The sequence below is a fragment of the Melitaea cinxia genome, chromosome 11, assembly GCF_905220565.1.
Source record: "Melitaea cinxia chromosome 11, ilMelCinx1.1, whole genome shotgun sequence".
NCBI lineage: Eukaryota > Metazoa > Arthropoda > Insecta > Lepidoptera > Nymphalidae > Melitaea > Melitaea cinxia.
Genome location: NC_059404.1, coordinates 2461170 through 2480320, shown reverse-complemented (window position 1 = coordinate 2480320; position 19151 = coordinate 2461170). Strand labels below are relative to the sequence as shown.

At 37.3% G+C, this 19151-nt stretch overlaps 1 protein-coding gene across 1 annotated transcript; it reads right to left on the bottom strand.

Moving 5' to 3' along the window:
• Nucleotides 1–4033: 4033 nt before the first annotated feature.
• On the bottom strand, nt 4034–10261 carry LOC123657577 (splicing factor 3A subunit 1). The gene is made up of 7 exons (XM_045593102.1): nt 9987–10261; nt 8815–8979; nt 7329–8434; nt 6888–7079; nt 5452–5850; nt 4711–4866; nt 4034–4236 (listed from the first exon to the last, which is right to left on the bottom strand). The coding sequence occupies exons 1-7, from the start codon at nt 10105–10107 to the stop codon at nt 4135–4137; spliced, it is 2241 nt and encodes a 746-aa protein (XP_045449058.1). The 5' UTR covers nt 10108–10261; the 3' UTR covers nt 4034–4134.
• Between the last annotated feature and the right edge of the window lie 8890 nt (nt 10262–19151).

Here is a 19151-nt window from a genome sequence, read left to right as displayed (position 1 = left end):
AGTTCATACAGAGACCGACACGTCGGGAGGACTCGTTTAGGCCGGCCAGCATTTGGCCTAACTCATCCAGCGTCTCCGCAAAGATGACAATATCGTCGGCGAAACGAAGGTGAGAGATGAATTCACCGTTGACGTTGATGCCCCGTTCCCCCCAATCCAAGGTCTTAAAAACATCCTCTAGCGCAGTGGTAAACAGTTTCGGTGATATTACATCCCCCTGTCTTACCCCGCGCCGGAGGGAAATAGGTCTTGTTCTTTGGTCATTGACATGAACGGTCATCGTCGCCGCGTCGTACATAGATTTTAGTACTTCGATATATCGCCAGTCGATATGACATCTCTGCAGAGAGTCCAGGACAGCCCAGGTCTCGACGGAGTCGAAGGCTTTCTCGTAGTCCACAAATGCCATACACAGCGGTTGATTATATTCTTCCGTCTTTTGGATAATCTGCCGAACAGTATGGATGTGGTCCACGGTGCTGTAGCCATTTCGAAACCCAGCCTGCTCTGGTGGTTGGAATTCGTCGAGTCTTCTGGCGAGACGATTCGTAACAACCCTCGAAAACAGCTTATAGACGTGGCTTAGAAGTGAGATCGGTCTGTAATTCTTTAACAGAGACTTATCGCCTCTCTTAAAGAACAGCACCACCACACTCCTGGACCACGCCTCCGGCGTGGTACCTCGGTGGATGACGGCGTTAAATAGTCTTGCCAAGGCTTTCAGGACAGGTCGCCCTGCGGCTTTAAGGAGTTCAGTGGTAACTCCGTCATCCCCCGGGGCCCTTCCGTTTTTAAGCTGCCCGAGCGCTGCACCAATCTCATCCTCTTCGAAGTCCGGGATACACTCCGAATAATGGCGCAACAATGGTGCCCGTGGATCTTCGGTGTCCCAAGTCGCAGGTTTGCGTGCGCTCGACGAGTACAGCTGTCCATAAAAATTCTCAACCTCTTCTCGGACCTGAGGGCGAGAGCAGACGGTTCTGCCATCTGCTGTTTTAAGCTTCGCAAGAAGGCTTCTCCCCAATGGTCTTTGGAAAACTTTGGACCCCCTATTCTGCTCAATCAGAGTAGCAACCTCTCTCGTATTTGAGCAGCGGAGGTCTCGGCGAATAATTTTCCGTACCCTCTTGGAAAGAGCCCTCTGTTCTGGCGAAGCAGCCGGCAACTCGCGCCTCTGCCGCATCAGATGCAAGGCTTCGGGAGAAAGTTTGGACTGCTTCGTTGGCTTTGTTGGTGGAAAGTGCCTGCGACCCAGTGTACACACCGTCTTCACTACGTTGTCGGTTATCTCGTCCACGTCGCTAGTAGTTTCCAGCGAATCGAATCGGTTTTGGAGTTCCAACTGAAACTGCTCGGAGCCACATAGTATTTGGGGCAGCGTAGGTCGGAGAGTAGATTTCATCAAGCGGGTCCGCTCCTTTCGGAGACATATATTCAGAGTGCCCCGTACTAGCCGGTGGTCGCTGCCGGTGTTAAACCTGTTAACCACTGAGACATCTCTGAATATATGCCTTTTATCCGCTATGATGAAATCTATCTCGTTCCTCGTCACAGTATCGGGGCTTTGCCATGTCCACCTCCTTTGGGGCTTCTTCTCAAAAAATGAGTTCATCAAGAAGAGCCCCTCCGATTCGAGGAAGTTGACAAGCGTCTGCCCCCTGTGATTCCTGTGCCCCAATCCGTGTGGTCCGATGCTCGATCCGTCGCGGCCTTGTACTCCCACTTTAGCGTTGAAGTCTCCCATAACAACGCTGTAGAAGGTCGAAGTAGTGCCATGTATGGCCCTTGTAATATCTTCATACAAGGCTTCGACTTCATCGTCAGAGTGTGCCGAGGTCGGCGCATATACCTGTATCACTTTCAGGGAGTACCTGTCGGTGAGCTTAAGTACAAGGTACGCTACCCGGGTCGACACACTACTGACTTCCACAACGCTGTTAGTGAGAGTCTTGTGAACCAGAAAACCGACGCCACCTTGGGAAAGCCCATCACCTTCACGGAAGTAGAACAAGTGCCCGGAGTCCAGGATCATCGTGTCCTCTCCCTCTCTTCGGACTTCAGACAACCCCAGTATGCTCCACTTAATGTGACTAAGTTCTACCTCAAGTTCGGTGAGGTGATGGTCCAACCGTAGCGTGCGTCCATTATACGTAGCCAGGAATATTTTTCTATGGCAGCCTCCCGTACCCCGGTGATTCTTAGCACCCTCTACCCCACCGTTACCACGGCCGCTGCCGTAGCCGGGAATAGTGGGGCTGCCGGGAACTGAGGGCCTTATTTTTAGGTTCGAACTCATGGGGGTTTTTGCCCATAGTCACCACGCTGGGCAGGCGGGTTGGTGACCGCAGGGCTGACTTTGTCGCACCGAAGATGCTGCTGCCCGTCCTCGGTCTGTGCATTTAAAAAGCCAGCAGTTGGATGGCTATCCCGCCATCGGTCGGCCTTTTAAGTTCCAAGGTGGTAGTGGAACTGTGCTATCCCTTAGTCGCCTCTTACGACACCCACGGGAAGAGATGGGGTGGCTAAATTCTTTAGTGCCGTAACCACACAGCACATATCTTATTTATTTACACATTTTTATATTAGTATGTATTGTGCACATGTTACATAAATCAGGTGCCCTTGCACTTAACATTCCTAAATATACGTTACATATAGAAATTATTTATATAAAATATTTTTGACCTAATCATAAGTGCTTTGTTACTCATTTACACGTTTTTTAAATAAAAGTTGCTATATAATTTGTCTTTTTATTATGACCTGTTTTTATCATACGAATCCTGAAGCCCGGAAAATTTCTTCATTTTTAAAAATTGAAAACTCCTGGAAAACAATTCGTAAGCTTAAAGTAAATAACTATATTTATACTAGCTGACTCGGCAAACGTTGTCTTGCCGCTAAACGCTATTTAAAAATAGGGGTTGATCGGAGAGGGTTGAAAATTTTCGGTTGTATGTATTTTTTAATGTTGTATCATAAAAAAATTAAAAAAGTAATTTATCTAAAAATTAAAAAAAAAACATTTAAGGGGATGAAAAATAGATGTTCGATTCTCAGACCTACCCAATATACACACAAAATTTCATGAGAATCGGTCAATCCGTTTCGGAGGAGTTTAACTACAAACACGGCGACACGAGAATTTTATATATTAGATATTTTCGCAAAAAGACGTTTTTAGTGTTTCACTATATTTTATTACTAATTTTTTAATTTGCCTATAATATTGTATTTAATTTTAATTTGACAATTAACAACATTATCTATTCAAATTTAAAAAGTGTCTGTGCAATTTACACACGGCAAGAGTGAAACTTCTGAAAAGTAGCCTAAAGACCGAGAAAGTGAAATACCGTGTAGTGTGTTCTCATTCTCCTACACATAATTATATCTGTTTATTTCTTTATCGTGACGCAATATCGTTTCATTGAGTTTCAAATCACAACGGTTCCAAAGAAGTTTCACTTTAAAAAAAATGTTCGGAATTTTGTCAGTTTAAAATTAAACATTGTGCCAATAATTAATGGAACGAAGTTCCTTACGGCAGGCTTGACATTTGGCTGGGTGACCGAATTGAAAAAAATGTGATACTAAAACCGTAAAAAAAATATATAAAGAAAGTGACGTAATATCAGTCACACGATTGTAAAATATGACGTTTGTAAAACTAAAATATTACTATAAACTTTTTTTAATGTAATTTTATACCGTCGACAAAAATAAATAAAGACATGTTTTTTTATTTCACAATAGTTTGAATTATTATTATTATTGTTTTGTTTGATTTACTTTATTTTACGGTAATTGTTATTTTTCTTTAATACTTTTACTTAATTAAAAACCAATCAACAAAAAAACAAAAAAAATTCAACATTTTGTTTTCAAATTGTGTTGCTTCTATACTATTCGAAGGAACTTCGTTCCTACCTGGTGTCCCATGACAACACATAATTTTTTTTACTACAATTTTTTTTTTCTTGACTTTAATAGGACGGGAAGGAATCCTTTTTAGGTTTGAATAAAACAATAATGTCACTTCAATATTTTATTTTTCCCAAAACTTCTACAAGATAATAAAAAAAATTTGAAATTGAAAGATATATTTTTGTATCTGGTATAAGTTTAAACGTGTTATTTCTTCCTTCCACCGCGCTCCTTCACTTGCAGCTGTATGACGGCGCCGGGAGGCACGTTGTAATACGCCAATGTATTTGTATCTTTGAAGAACAAGCCCTGGAAATAACACATTTTATGAATCATCTATATCTGTCTGTAATTCTATCTTTCATTAATTCATCATTGACTAATCACAAAATTTCGAATATTATTAAATCTTTGAAGTTAAATTTTCTTTTTCTCGTAGGAGCGAATGTCTCTCCACAACATTTTGGTGCTAGGACTCATCTCAAAATGGTATTTGTGTAAGAACGTCACAGGGAAGAAGGTCAGGCTACGTCGTGGTGTAAGGCTTCATCTACATTACACATCTCTCGGTCCGATCTCGATCTAGTAAAATATTGTTAAACAAGAAACAATGAGTGTATTCATATTATCCCTAACAGTTCCAATCAAATCACACTCCAGCAACGATCCATCTACTGTTTCGTGTGTAACAATATCCGTGTGAGATCGGACCGATAACGAGAACTGAGAATGTCACAGGGGAGAAGGTGTACGTGTACACGTGCACGTGGGTGGAGGCCTCACCTCGTAGTGCAGCTTCTGCTTGGCGGTGGGCATGTTGGTGGAGCGCTGCAGGATGTTCTTGAGCTCGGCCACGGCGGCGCCCAGCGGCAGCGACAGCTGCAGCGTGCGCCCGTCCAGCCGCCACTCGCTGCGCTCCGGCGCCGCCGGCAGCGCCACCTGGGGGCAAGGGAAGGTCATCATTTACTATTTTTCAACAACCACACTGTATAGTGCGTATACCGTTAAGGGGCCTAAGCACCGGCGGTTTGCGAGTTCGATTCCCACTCGCGCATATTTGTACAAGTAATTGTTTCCGGTTTGGATATCTGTCCTAGTGGGTCTCCACACCGTGCTTTGGAGAGCACGTTAAGCTGTCGGTCTCGATTGTCATCTTATACGCCTGATAGCGATCGTTAACCATGGTAGGATATATATCCATCGACTTGCAGCAAAGCAGCGTGGTGGATTAAGCTCCAATTCTTTTTCTCCATGGGGAAAGATGCCTATGCCCAGCAGTGGGATGTGACAGGCTAAATCGAAAATATAGACAATGAAGCGTGGCTAAGTGACAGCGATGTATCACTGTTTTCTGAATATGATAAGACTACAGTAATGTTAAAGAAACTTTTCTGATAGAACTAATGTTGTTAAAATATCCCCATTCTTTATTTTAGTCAAAAATAGATCAGTTTTCTCTGTACAATGTTGGTAGGTAACATATCAGTTACATATACTTTACCATATTTCATAAAATAGCTGTACCTGCAACGGAACTGGTCCAGGATGAGCAGCAAGCCAGGCTTGTTCCGACTCCAAAGCATCCTCGGTTCTTGCTCTCTTAGCAGCCGGCTCATCTTCTTCTGGAGGAGCTCCAGGTACTGGAACACCTCCAACAGCACCCGGTACTCCAGGAACCGGGTAACCATAAGGAGCACCAACTGGGGTAGGTATGAGCGGTGGTCGGGGGGCCAATGGTGGTATAACCATGAGTGGTGGAATGGGCTGGAGGAGGACGGGAGCAGGGGCAGGAGCGGGAGGCGCTGCGACACGAGGGGGCGCCGGCGGTGGCGGAGGCCGAGGGGCAACAGCGCCCCGAGCTGATGGAGGCACAGGTTTTGGTCCTATCTTCTCTTTCTCCTCATCAGGTAACAGCCCTTTGACCTGAGGAATTATCACAATCTCTTTTAGATTAAATGTTTCAAATTTTTTTGCATAGTTATGTTTGCTCACAAATGAAAAAAACCGACTTCAATGACATCAACAAGACAGTCAAGTAAATACACTTTGTTTGAGATAATTTGAAAAACTACTAGTCACATCTCTATGAAATTTAAATAATACCACACGACTACAACTTAAATGGACTATATGACATGCACCAGAGCCAAACACTTTCGATTTAAAAAAAGAATCATTAAAATCAGTTAACACATAAAAAAACTGTCAAATTGACAACCTCCTTCTTTTTTTAAGCTGTTTAATTAACCAAAAAAAGTTTCTTGACAGAGTATAGTTCGCGTCATGTAAAAAAAACGCTGAAAGAAACTGGAGGGGGTGCGTTTGCGCATGGGTATACTCGCGCACAAGTACTACTGTTTTATTTTTTAATTAGGCTTTCACTCGCGGCTTCGTATAATGGTTATTGGTAGGTACATTAAAAAATACTAGAAATACAAGTGCGAATTATTCGGACTAAATAAGTATAATAATTATCATTTTACAAAATCACAATTTTTTTTTAAACAAAAGCAATAACAAATTTTTTTTGTTATTGAAATGTCGTATTCAAAAATAATAATTATCTATACTCTCGATATTCGTATCTTAATAGTTTTTATGTGTTTAAAATGATAAAATTTATAATTGTTTTTGAGTGAAATAAATAGTAAATGGAGAATTTTGTAATTTAAAACTTTTGTGCGCGATAATAATTTGAGTCGACGTCGAACTGTCAACCGCTGTCAACCAATAGCACACCGGCAAGCATGCGACACATGATAAACACTCCCGTGTCCTACCCCGTACCACCAAATAGACCGATAAATCGCTTCTGCGCAGCTTCAAGGCCAGCGTTCTTTTTACATGACGCGAACTATACTAATATATAAACATACTAAAAACCATTATCCATATTAATTAGCCTAAGTTTTTAAGTACTTCTTAATAAACCTAATGTATGACACCGCATCCAGACATACCTTGTGTATCTGTTGAATCTGATCCTCTAAAGTAATGTGGGCCCGGGCAGCTCTTGTAGCGGCTTCGACACTGGACGTGTGTCCGTCCCAAGTTACCCGCTCATCGCGACGTTTCTCCTCTTCACCAATCTTCTTACCGATGGCCGTTTCTTCATCACCCACACCGAAGATATCCGTACGACGTTCGGCTAGCTGTAAAGATATTTAGTTACATTGACTGTCTTTTCTGAAATATTTTAGAAAGTCGTGCATAGACAGAAATAAGTAGTTGATCTGAAATAAGGCAGTCACGCGATTGCCGATCTATAGTCAAATCAAACCTATATATAAATATTTAAAAAAAAACCGGCAATTAAGAGCCTTTTCATTTAATATTAAAAAACTACCCTGAGTAACAAAATTTCATAAAAAATTATAAACTACCAAATCAAGTTATGTCACCTGTTTAAGCGAAGCTTCAATGGCAGCGCCAGGCGCCAAAGCTTCATCACGGTCAGAACGCTCAGCCGCCGCTCGGTCTCTCTGTTCCAGCCAGCGAGGGTCCAGCAGACCTATCCTCACGTGATCAGCCACTTTGTTAGCCGGGATCTTCTCCCCAGTAATGGGAGACACTAACCATTCTTCATTAGCTGGCGTCGGCTGAGGGCGAGCCCGTTTCGGATCATATTTTTTAACTACTACGCGATCCGGTCGTGGAGGCAATGGAGCTTCCTCTCCACTTCGCAAAGGTTCTGGAGGGCCTTCATCGTCGGAAGAAGAACTTTCTTCTTCCATATCTTGAACTCGGTTATCATCGGGACGCTGCTGTTGTTGCGTCCTGTCTTCCATTTCGGCAAGGTCTTCATCTGACTCCGATTCTGATTCGGACTCCAATTGCATCTCCGTATCATCTTCTTCATTGCCATGGGTGATATCTTCACCTCTTTCTTGTGCTAGTACTCTGGCGCCGACTTCAAGTGGTGTAGTCGGTGGGGGAAAATCTCCAGGTTCCCCGGCAGGATAATCCACAGTTTCCACAACAACAAAATCGTGCCAGTCGATGGAGGCATAAGCCAATCTTTCCTTCTCAATTCTCGCTTCATCTGCAGCTTTACGTCTAGCTTGGTGAGAGTGCCACGCAGCTCTGCTACGAACTTGCTCTAATACTCCACTTCGTATTTCGGCACTCAGCTTTGAAACTAATTCCTTTGGAGGCAAAAGAACTTTTGTATACTGCTCTAAGAGTCTTGTAAAATATTGGAACAGAGAGTGTTGTGGACGCAGAAAATCGAACTGATGGTTTCTCTCTTCTTTCTTCATCAGGTCTGTTAAGAATTGCCGACCATTACGAGCGACAAACTGAGCTGTTAGTTTAACAATATCAAGTTCCAATGCAGATATGGAAGGTGGGTCAGCAATGAACTCAAAGTCTGGAGGTGGATCGCGAGGGGGAGCTGGCTCAGCTGGGGCTGCTGCCTTGAGAAGCTCCTGTTGCCTGGCGGCAGTGGCCGGGGCGAGGCCTGGACGTTGAATAGGTGGTCCTATGGAAGGTGGCGCTGTATCTGTACCTGTTGAAAATGATTGATGATTTGTGCATTACAAATATATTACATTGTTATGTAACAAATAATACTTTATAGGACTTGGACTAACAGAAAAAGAAAATAACATTGTAAAATTTCAGAAATCATTATGATTTTGTTAAACTTCATGCATTTGACAGTTTGAGAGACAGGACGTCTTTCAGGTCAGCTACTAAGAATTTAAGTAGAAAACTGTCAAAAAAAATGGATTAAAAAAACATATATATGTTAACAAGCTTAATTAATTTGTAAAATAATTAGTAATTGGTAGCATATCGAGGGCACTATTATTAGTTTTGCCTCATTGTTTATCGGTAATGTATATGACATAAGGTAATAAATAGTACAAAATAAAGAAGACTTACCTTTTCCTTCTCTTATTTCTTTAACTTTATGCTGATAGTAAGCATGGTAAGGATCCCCAGAATTGAGAAAGTTGAATTTTGGATTGCCAAGCTCATTTTGCCTGATACGAGCTTCAAACTCGGGTCCATTACGAGCAACGAAGCTTGCAGTCTTGTCGACAATATCTATACAATTTTGTTAAAGAAATATCGAGCAAAATTGAAACACAAAAAAAGCAATATTATAAACTTTTTTATTAATTTTTACACAGGCTGATTAAATAAATGAGTATCTTTAACAAACACAGTCCTCTGTTCCTGAAGTATGGAGCTTCCTGCTTGTGTTATAGGTAACAGCAGGCAGACACAGCTAATTTTGGTTTGACAAACATATAAATATATATGTATAAATTACACAGTGTTATCATAAGATAACATCAGACATTGCATTTCCATTAATTTATATTTACTACATTAAACTGTCAATGCAGTAGCGATTTATTGGTTTCGAAAATTGTTTTCATAATGATTTTTTAGGAGTGATTATTCCACATTCCCACCTCAAAGTGGAATCATAGTTCATAGGATTAATTTGTAATGAATTTAAGTAATAATTATAAGTTAATGTGAGTGAATAATAATGCATTGTAGTCATGTAAATAAAATATTTTTTTAATTATTTTGAGTATTTCTAGAAGAAATGAACAATTATTGTAATTCTACAATTATGTTAATTTTTGTAATCTTTTTAAGAGGTAAATACAGTTATACAGAATAGTCTGTATTGTTCAGTGCATAGTACACTTTATACCAATCAGTAATTTGGTAAAATGCACATTAAAATCAACCGATTATAATATTTCAATTTGCTTGGAATCAATCATATAATCAGTAATATCGGCCGTTCTTGCTAACAAAAAATATACATAAGAGTAATCTTACTTATATGATAATTTCATTCATTTATTAGTTATTTTATTTGTATAGTTTTTACAGTTCAAGTGTGGTAACAAACCGTATATGTATTAATGGACAATCGTAACTATTTTTCATTTCAACAATCCGAGAAAAGTTGATGCACATTGAAAATTTAACAACAAAATCTATTAATGTATTTGAATAAAAATAGGTTATACTTATACAATCCACTTTTTGATACCCCTGTGATGTTTTTATTTATTATAAAAGGATACTTCTTACTTCTGGTGGAGGATAAATAATGCCTATAACTGGCGCTGGAGGTGCTGGTTGCGGCTCTTCTGGGAGATTCTCGGGTGTTATCCCCGGAGGGGCCAAAACATCGATTGAAGGCATTTTAGCCTCGGAAATATATTACTAAACTAATATATAAAAACAATGCATTTAAACCATATACTTTAACTAAGAAGTAATTTAGAGTAAAATCATAGCTTTACGAGAATAATGCGTTCACCTATACAATACAATTTTAATGTCAAAATCTCACTGACAATGTGACAACAGATAATAATTAAATGGTAAGAATACAGATAGCATATATAAGCAACAGATAATACAATAGCTCTAAGATGTTAAAGCATAGAGCAACACGGAGGGCCATTGCGTTTGTTACCGATACAAAACTTTCTGTAATTTTTTGCGGGGGGAAATTACACACATGCACACTTTATCTAAATCCCACACAAAAATAATCGTCTGTCACTACGAAACTCACACATACTAAATTAAAATCACACTTACATTTTTCACACACACATAGATACATTCTGTGTTATTACAGTATAATGACACGCCGCAACTACACTGAAAAGTTGCTAACAGCCGTGGTTGTAACAACTGTCGATATGCATTATCGATAGATTCAACTACTCTGTTAGGGAAATAATGTTTTTAAAGTGATACAAAGGTAAGATATATCTTAATATATAGAGAGTGGGGATGACAATACGACAAAAATTGATAACACAGGTAATACTAGTTTATAGGAGTATTTCAAAACCATCAAAAAAGTTCTAACGTCAAAATCAAAAAAATGATTTTTTCAAACAAACTAAATAAGAAAAATATAATAAAATTATACTACAACATGTGTGACTATAGGTGCACTGACCTGTTATGACGCGCGGTGACACAACGAACTACTACGAACTAGGTACGTTGGTTTGTTTGGTCGGTCATAGTAGGTTACTAAATTTTTAAATTCTATCTAAAATAATTATCTTCTTATAATTTAATTCATTAATTTTGACATGATGTCGCCATTAGTGGCCATATTTTTTAATTTATTAAAAGGTCTAATAATTCAATTTTTTAACTCATCAATTGTATTTACGTCTGTTGAGTACAAGTCGCTTGTTACAAAACTTCACAGAAAATGCGGGATTAAGCATTGATCTTCCCGTATTCTCTGAAAAGCATTTGAAATAGTGCGGCCATCGGTTGGACAAATACGGATGTTCCCATATCTCTCCCGGTACTTCTGTATTGCTAAATTAGCCTTGTCGTGACATTCTCCGTAAACAAAAATCATGTACTCCGAAGCTGTGTAATTATAACGTGGCATTATAAATAAAATAAAAACTATTCTTACTATTAACACTAGCACCTAATTTCGCACAATTCACCTAATAACTATTAAACTAGGCATTTATTCTACGTTAATGTTCTTGTCACTATAAAAATAAAGCGTTAAAATATCGCACAATCACTCCAAGTCTTTCGAGATAATCCAATAATTAATTAAAACGAACAAAACTCGTGCGCATATGTAGAAAATTGACAAATCAACGCGTATGACATCAAGAAACATGAGTACCTAAATAAACGGCACAGAGACCACTGGCCGCTTGTCGCGTACGCGGCAACTCAGGGAAAAACAAAAAACAGGTTATAACATGTTTTGTTTATGCTAGCCTACGCACCAGGGCTGACAGATGTACGATTTTAATCGATACGATTTTTTTTTTTTAATTTTTACTCATGTACGATCGCTAGACTAAAATCATACGCAAAATGTACGATTTTTATATTCCTATTACCTGGAAGCATTTCATAATTAAAGAAACATCATTCACCGGCAAGCTTGAATTTCGTTAATTTCCCTTACTTGAATGAACCTACCACTTTAATATGAATGAGGACTCTTTAAAAAATCATATAAAGGCTGTGGTGGCTGCTTTGTTTGCTTTCTAATGAAACTTATAATTTATCTTGTGGTAATAATTGCGACTTGAAAAAAAAATACATTTTGAAATAAAAAACAATTTGAAAATTATAAAACACTGGCTCAATTTGCTTTAAATTTGTTATGTTTTCCCCATTACAGTGCAATCTATAATGTGAACGAGAATTTAGCGAAGTTAATTTAATCAGAACAAAACTTAGAAACAGTTTATCCAATGATACGCTTAAGGGCACATTATTAGCCTAGCAATTAATAAGAAGAAACGAAAATGATAAGAATTTTAAGCCAACAAATTCTTTTGTTAAAAAATATGACCACAGAAAATTTTGTACGAGTGTGACAAATTTTTCTAGCAGCCCTGGCACAGCCAGTTGTCCTTTACACCGTTAGACGTTCTCAGGGTCATTGCAACACACGTGCCACGTTGATTGTTTTTTTCAGCTGTTGCAAGATTTAATATTTTAATGTAATAACGTGGTATTTTATTATTAATAATTGTTGTTATTGTTATTTGTTGTCTTTATCGCATTTGTTGAACTGCTCGAGCAAAAGTTTCGCGAATATTTTGATCTTGAAATAAATATAGTCAATTAAATACTTAAATTTATTAAATACTAGCTGTGCCCGCGGCTTCGCCCGCGTAGAAATCAGTGTGTCACAAAGTTTTCCCGGCAAACTTCCAGTGAAACTATTATCGAAATCGGCTTAGCCGTTCCGTAAACCTTTCTCTCCAAGCCCTCTCTCCATTGGTAAAATCGCATGAAAATCCGTTCAGTAGATTTTGAAGGAATCTTTCACATATACTTTTGGGGACTTTGTTTTATAATACACTAACTGTCGCCTGCGAATACGTCCGCGTGGTTATGAAGATATGCATTACTATTAAGATGTTTAACGCAAATTATTTTTTTATTTCAGTCACTTGAAATGCTTATCAAACTGAGTAACTTTTTAAAAGGCACAATTTAGTATAATTTAATAGTTATTTTTATAAAACCTCTCTATACACCACATTTTTAGTCTTATTTTCAGGCTGTATATGTTTCATACAAACTATCAACCCTAATTAAACCCTCTTAGCGGTGGAATATCGCAAAATCCGTTCTTAGCGGACGTCAACTAACTATAATCTACCTCCCTGCCTCATCTTTGTCCATCCTGGATGGATGGACCATCCAGCGGTTATTAAGTTCTCGTGATGAGTGAGTCAGTGACCTTTCTCTTTTATATATATAGATTACGATGCATTATTTGGACACCTTCTCGCTATCTATAGAGCATACATTTTAAATTTCTTTTACTCCTAAAACATAGGACTTTCATACAAACTTCCAACCCCCCGTTTTACCCCCTCAGGTGTCGAGTTTCGTAAAATCCGTTCTTAGCGGATGTCTACGCCCTATAAGGAGCCTACCTGCCAAATTTCAAGTTTGTAGGTGTTATAGTTTCGGAGATTTCGTGATCAGTGAGTCAACCTACCATCCTCGTTTTAACCCCAAAAAGGGGTTGATTTCTAAAGATACATTATTTGAACGCCTTTTTATCATCTATAGAGCATACATTTTAAATTTCAGGTCTCTTACTTCAAAAACATAGGACTTTCATACAAACTTCCAACCCCCGTTTTACCCCCTTAGGGGTCTATTTTCGTAAAATTCGTTCTTAGCGGATGTTTACGCCCTATAAGGAGCTTTCCTGCCAAATTTCAAGTTTGTAGGTGTTATAGTTTCGGAGATTTCGTGATGAGTGAGTCAACGTACCATCCCCCGTTTCAACCCCAAAAAGGGGTTGATTTCTAAAGATACATTATTTGAACACTTTCTCACCATCTATAGAGCATACATTTTAAATTTCAGGTCTCTTACTTCAAAAACATAGGACTTTCATACAAACTTCCAACCCCCGTTTTACCCCCTTAGGGGTCGAGTTTCGTAAAATCCGTTCTTAGCGGATGTCTACGTCCTATAAGGAGCCTACCTGCCAAATTTCAAGTTTGTAGGTGTTATAGTTTTGGAGATTTCGTGATGAGTGAGTGACCTTTCGCTTTTATATATATTATTATAGATTGTTGATATGCCATGTGTGCTCCCCGTGATATTACCTACTTGCAAAAACTATGTTAGATTCAGAATTTAGATTTTCAGAATTTAAAATTTAAGCATTAAAAGAAACAATAAATTTTTAAAAAACAAAAATTATAAAAAGAAAATTATTAGAATCATACTGAATATTAAAACTATTTAACAAATGTTTTTAATATGTCTTAACACAACACTGACCTACCAAAATAGATAACAATTTTGCACGTTTTTAAATTACGCGTACGCGTAATATTATGTTTGTACCGATCGCGCTCAAAGGGTCGTTAACCTGCGGGTGACCGTTTATTAATGTTATACAACACGTAGTAATTTTAAAAAATGAAAAATCATATTTTTTGACTAAACTACTGGGTGTATTTTATTGATTTTTTGTATGTGGGCTTGGAATATCATTACATATACGATGTCAAAGTTATTGTCGTATTGTCATCCCCAGCCTGTATAAATCTCGTGTCACAATGTTTGTCCTCAATGGACTCCTAAACTACTTAACCGATTTTAGTCAAATTTGCACACCGTGTGCAGTTTGATCCAACTTAAAAGATAGGCTATATTTTATTTTGATATATTATGTTATTATTATATTTCAGAAAAAAATAAGGTGATACGAAGTTCGCCACGTCAGCTAGTTATATTATAAAAATAGACTTAATTTATTATATACTACAAATCAAACATCTTCATGTAAAATAAACGATTATAAAGAGTAAAGATTTGATTGTTTGTTTGTTAGCATTGAATAGGCTCCGAAACTATTGGACCGATTTAAAAAATTAATTCATCGTTGAGAAGCTACACTATCCTTGAGCGACATAGGTTATACTATATTTTTAAAAATATTAGGGATCTTTACTAAAACTCCAATAATGTAACCCAAGGGATAAAAAAATATCCTAAAAAATTCCTTACATTGCGTGGGCTGCAAAAACTAATGATAATAGAAATATATAATGTAGTAAGACTTTGTAGAACACATCATTATCTACAATAATTGTATTTGCTCGCAAACGAAAAAAAAAAACTGACTTCAATTACATCGACAAGTAATACAATATATGTAATATATACGCGTTATCAAAGGTTACTCAAAAAGTTGTTATCAGATCTCGATAAAATTTAAGCGCAACCACATGATAAACATCAGCTTTCTATTAAATTAAAAATCATCAAAATTGGTCCACCCAGTCAAAAGTTCTGAAGTAACATACATAAAAAAATACACTCGAATTGAGACCCTCCTCCCTTTTTGGAAGACGGTTAAAAAGTGTCGCGACAGCATATGTCTAACTATTATAATTATGTCACAATACGTTTGGTGCAACGTTGTTGTGCCAAACAATGCCAGTCTACAATAAACGATTTAAAATTAACCCACATTTTGAGGAGTTGATGATGTACACTGTGATGTCAACGAATCAGGAATAGGGAGCGTAGCACTAATGGCATCATAAGATGATAGCCTGTCATCTGCTAGATTGAATGATTTGTTGATGACTCTGAAAGGATGGACATTGTTAATTTTTGATTACCTTGTACATGAGACAAAAAAAAACTTATGGGACAAAAACAGTGTGGCGTTAGTGTTGGTTTGGTGCCCTCGACTAATCCTTCTATTGTTCGCCAACACTTGAAAGTTAGTGGTATTGATATGATCTGAACAAATTATACTATTTTTTGTGGTCGTCCAGGTTAATCTGTTATTACCATTTTTTTCCATGTATCCCTTAAATTGGGATTTTTAGAAAACCTGCCAAATTTTTATATAAAACATTATGGTGGAAGTTCACATAATAATTCTAGTTAAATGTATTAATACTCATAATACGTGTATTATATTTAATTTAATGCAATTTTATTATATAACTATGTTTATTAAAAAAAGCTAGCAATATAATATTTTAAATAAATCAAAATCTCAAAAATGTCTGTCTCCTCTTTTGCCTTTGCCGTTTTTATCGATAACCATCTACAAACAAACCGGTAACAACACTATCGCTCGGCGACTGTGACTTCTCGGAAATAGACTCCGATCAGTCGCTCGACCAATCCGCATATTGTATGCGGGCGAGCGGCCTGTGTTTGTAAACAAATCGAGTCAACACGAACGATAATATTTGTAATTTTTAAGTTTAAAAAAGGTTTAAAAGAAGTATACAAGTAATAATGTGATTAAAAAATACTTACGTATGAAAGGTAACGCCATGTTTTAGTAAATTTGACGTGGCAGATCTTTTTTTGCAGCAAAAAACAGAACAATTTGGCATTTTTTGAAGGACGTTGATTCAATCGCGCAACTAGATTTAGTCTAGTGGTCAGTGCGGCTGCAACTAGTTTTATTGTTTGCATATGGCCATTTGGCCTTATACCTTGACAGAGGGGAACGCCTGTACATGGCTACTCCCCTCCGTGTTGCTCTTTGTGTTAAAGGCACGCTTGAACGAGGAAATACGCAATATTAATTTTATTTAAATTTAGTATAAATGAAAAAAGTTTCTATAACAAATTAATTTAATAATTTTCCTATTGTAAGATTACACGTAAACAAGAAAAAAGATACGAAAAATATTAGCCAATTAAAATGAACACCTATATTTATATCATTGCTTGAATTTGAATTTACATTTAATAAAAGACTGTGCATTTAAAATTTATTTTAGGATTAACTTGCGACCCGTCTCGGTTTCGCACGACACTAAAACTATATTCCTCTACTATATTATGCATGTATTTTACACATAAACCATCCTCTAGAATCACTCTATTCACTAAAGAAAACCGCATCGAAATATGTTGTGTAGTTTTAAAGATCTAAGCATACAGATAGCGGGAATATATATAAGTCTAAAAATTCTTTATTCCTTTTTGAAATGTAACAAAAAAAAACAGACTCGAAATTTACAAATACTGTTTATTTTTTACTTACACTACGTATTTATACCAAAAATACATTTAAATTGATAACCTTATCATTATCTCGTTAAAAAAAAGCTATACTTATTTGTAACATCAATTGACTACAACTAATACAAAAACTGATACTGCCCTATTGATTCTTCTCCTAATGAATCGTTAAACAAGTAATAAGGAAACTTTGACTGTGATTTTGTAATGACATCAAAGAGCAACATAAAGATGGTGACTCCTCAGGCCCGGTATCTTCGGGTACGCAGATGACAGCACTGTTACGAAGAGATACATATCCAATCCCCGTGCTAGTGGGGCCGAAACTCTCGAGCATAGAAAGGTTTTGGTCGAGCGTATAAATTTGGCTTTGAAAGAAGTGTCCGATTGGGGTGACGCCAACCTAGTAAAAGTTAATGCTTCCAAAACGCAAGCGTGTCTTTTCACCTCTAAACGGAGTCCATACTTACTAACTCCGACTTTCCGGGGTGTATCTGTACCGATCACTGATAGTATTGATCTTCTAGACTTAAATGTCTCGTCCAATCTGAACCTCGAACAATGCATAGAATACAAGGCAAAAACTTCTAGTAAGAAACTTGGTATGCTCAATAAAGTCAGGCAGTACTTCACACCGGAACAGATTCTTACTCTGTACCAAGCACAAGTTCGATTGTGCTTGGAGTACTGCAGCCATTTATGGGATGGTTCTGCCAAGTACTGGTTTGCTCTAGACTTCAAAGTCTCGAACATAGGCACAAGATTGCCTGTTTGTCGGTATTTTACAGGTTATATTTCGGAGAGTGTGCTCAAGAACTATACAATTTGGTTCCACCTTTCTACCACCGAACCGCAAGGAATCGCATGAATCTACACCGCTACGTGATTGAAATCCCACGATCTCGCACTAAGCGCTTTGCTTCCTCGTTCCTAATACGCACCGCAAAAATTTGGAATGCCCTTCCGGCTTCCGTTTTTGCAACTAACTATAACTTGTGTATCTTTACATCAAGAGTGAATAGGCATCTTCTAGGCAAGCGCGCAACACCTTAGGCTGCATCTTCACTTACCATCAGGTGAGGTCGCAGTCAAGCGCTAGTCTATATATTTAAAAAAAAAGACCAACGGATAACTTACAAACCACAGCCCTTTGGAAAAACTCCGACATAAAATGTTAAGTTCCATTAGGGATCCTGATAGAACTATCTAGATCGAAAAATGCCCAGATAAAAATTGTATTTTAACGTATAAAATTTTTTCATGATTAAGAATCCCTGTTTCAAACACACAATAGTTTACAATAACTTCGCATCAATCATCGTTTTCTATTTGGAACCTTTAACAAGGAGTAGAACTACCAGAATCATTAACAAAAGAGTTGTCTGGATACGCCATCCGTTTATCATATCTTAAAAGTTATTGTTATTCAAATTATCACGCACGTAAATAGCACGATTATATGTCAGCTGGACAAAATTATTTTACCGCTGTCATGAGTTGTGTGTAACCATGTAAATGCTCCACTAGCACCAATAAAATTCATAAAACCAATCAATCAATCATTCAAAAATGTAAATCTATAATATAAAATGAGTCGCTGAATGTGTTGCTAAGCGCAAAACTCGAGAACGGTTGGACCGAATTCGCTAATTCTTTTTTTTAAATATTCCTTGAAGTACGAGGATGGTTCTTACGGAGAGAAAAATTCAAAAAAAAATATTTTAAATTTTCTGAAAAAGTCTAAAAACAACACTTTTCTATACTCCCATACAAAAAATTTGTGATAATACTTAAAAGTCAATTTGAACTTTAATACCATACGATAAAGTTTGTGTTAGGCGATACGAAGTTCGCCGGGTCAGCTAGTAGTCTTATAATTTTTGGATATGTGTTTCAGCTAAAAAGAAATAAAGACAAGATTGATAATAACATATTTATTACTAGTTATAATGTTTTTTTATTCAAATGATGATATTTTTTGATAAATATAATTAAATAGACAAATATACAGCTATGTCAGAATTAATATTGAGTGGTATGAAACCAAAATAGTAATAAATTTATAAAAATTGTGTTAAAAATATAACATCAAATTTAAATAAATGTTCAGATATTTTAACGTTATTTTACAGAATTAAACCCTTGGAAAAAAATTACACACATTTATAACATTAATTTAAAAAAAGTTTAAA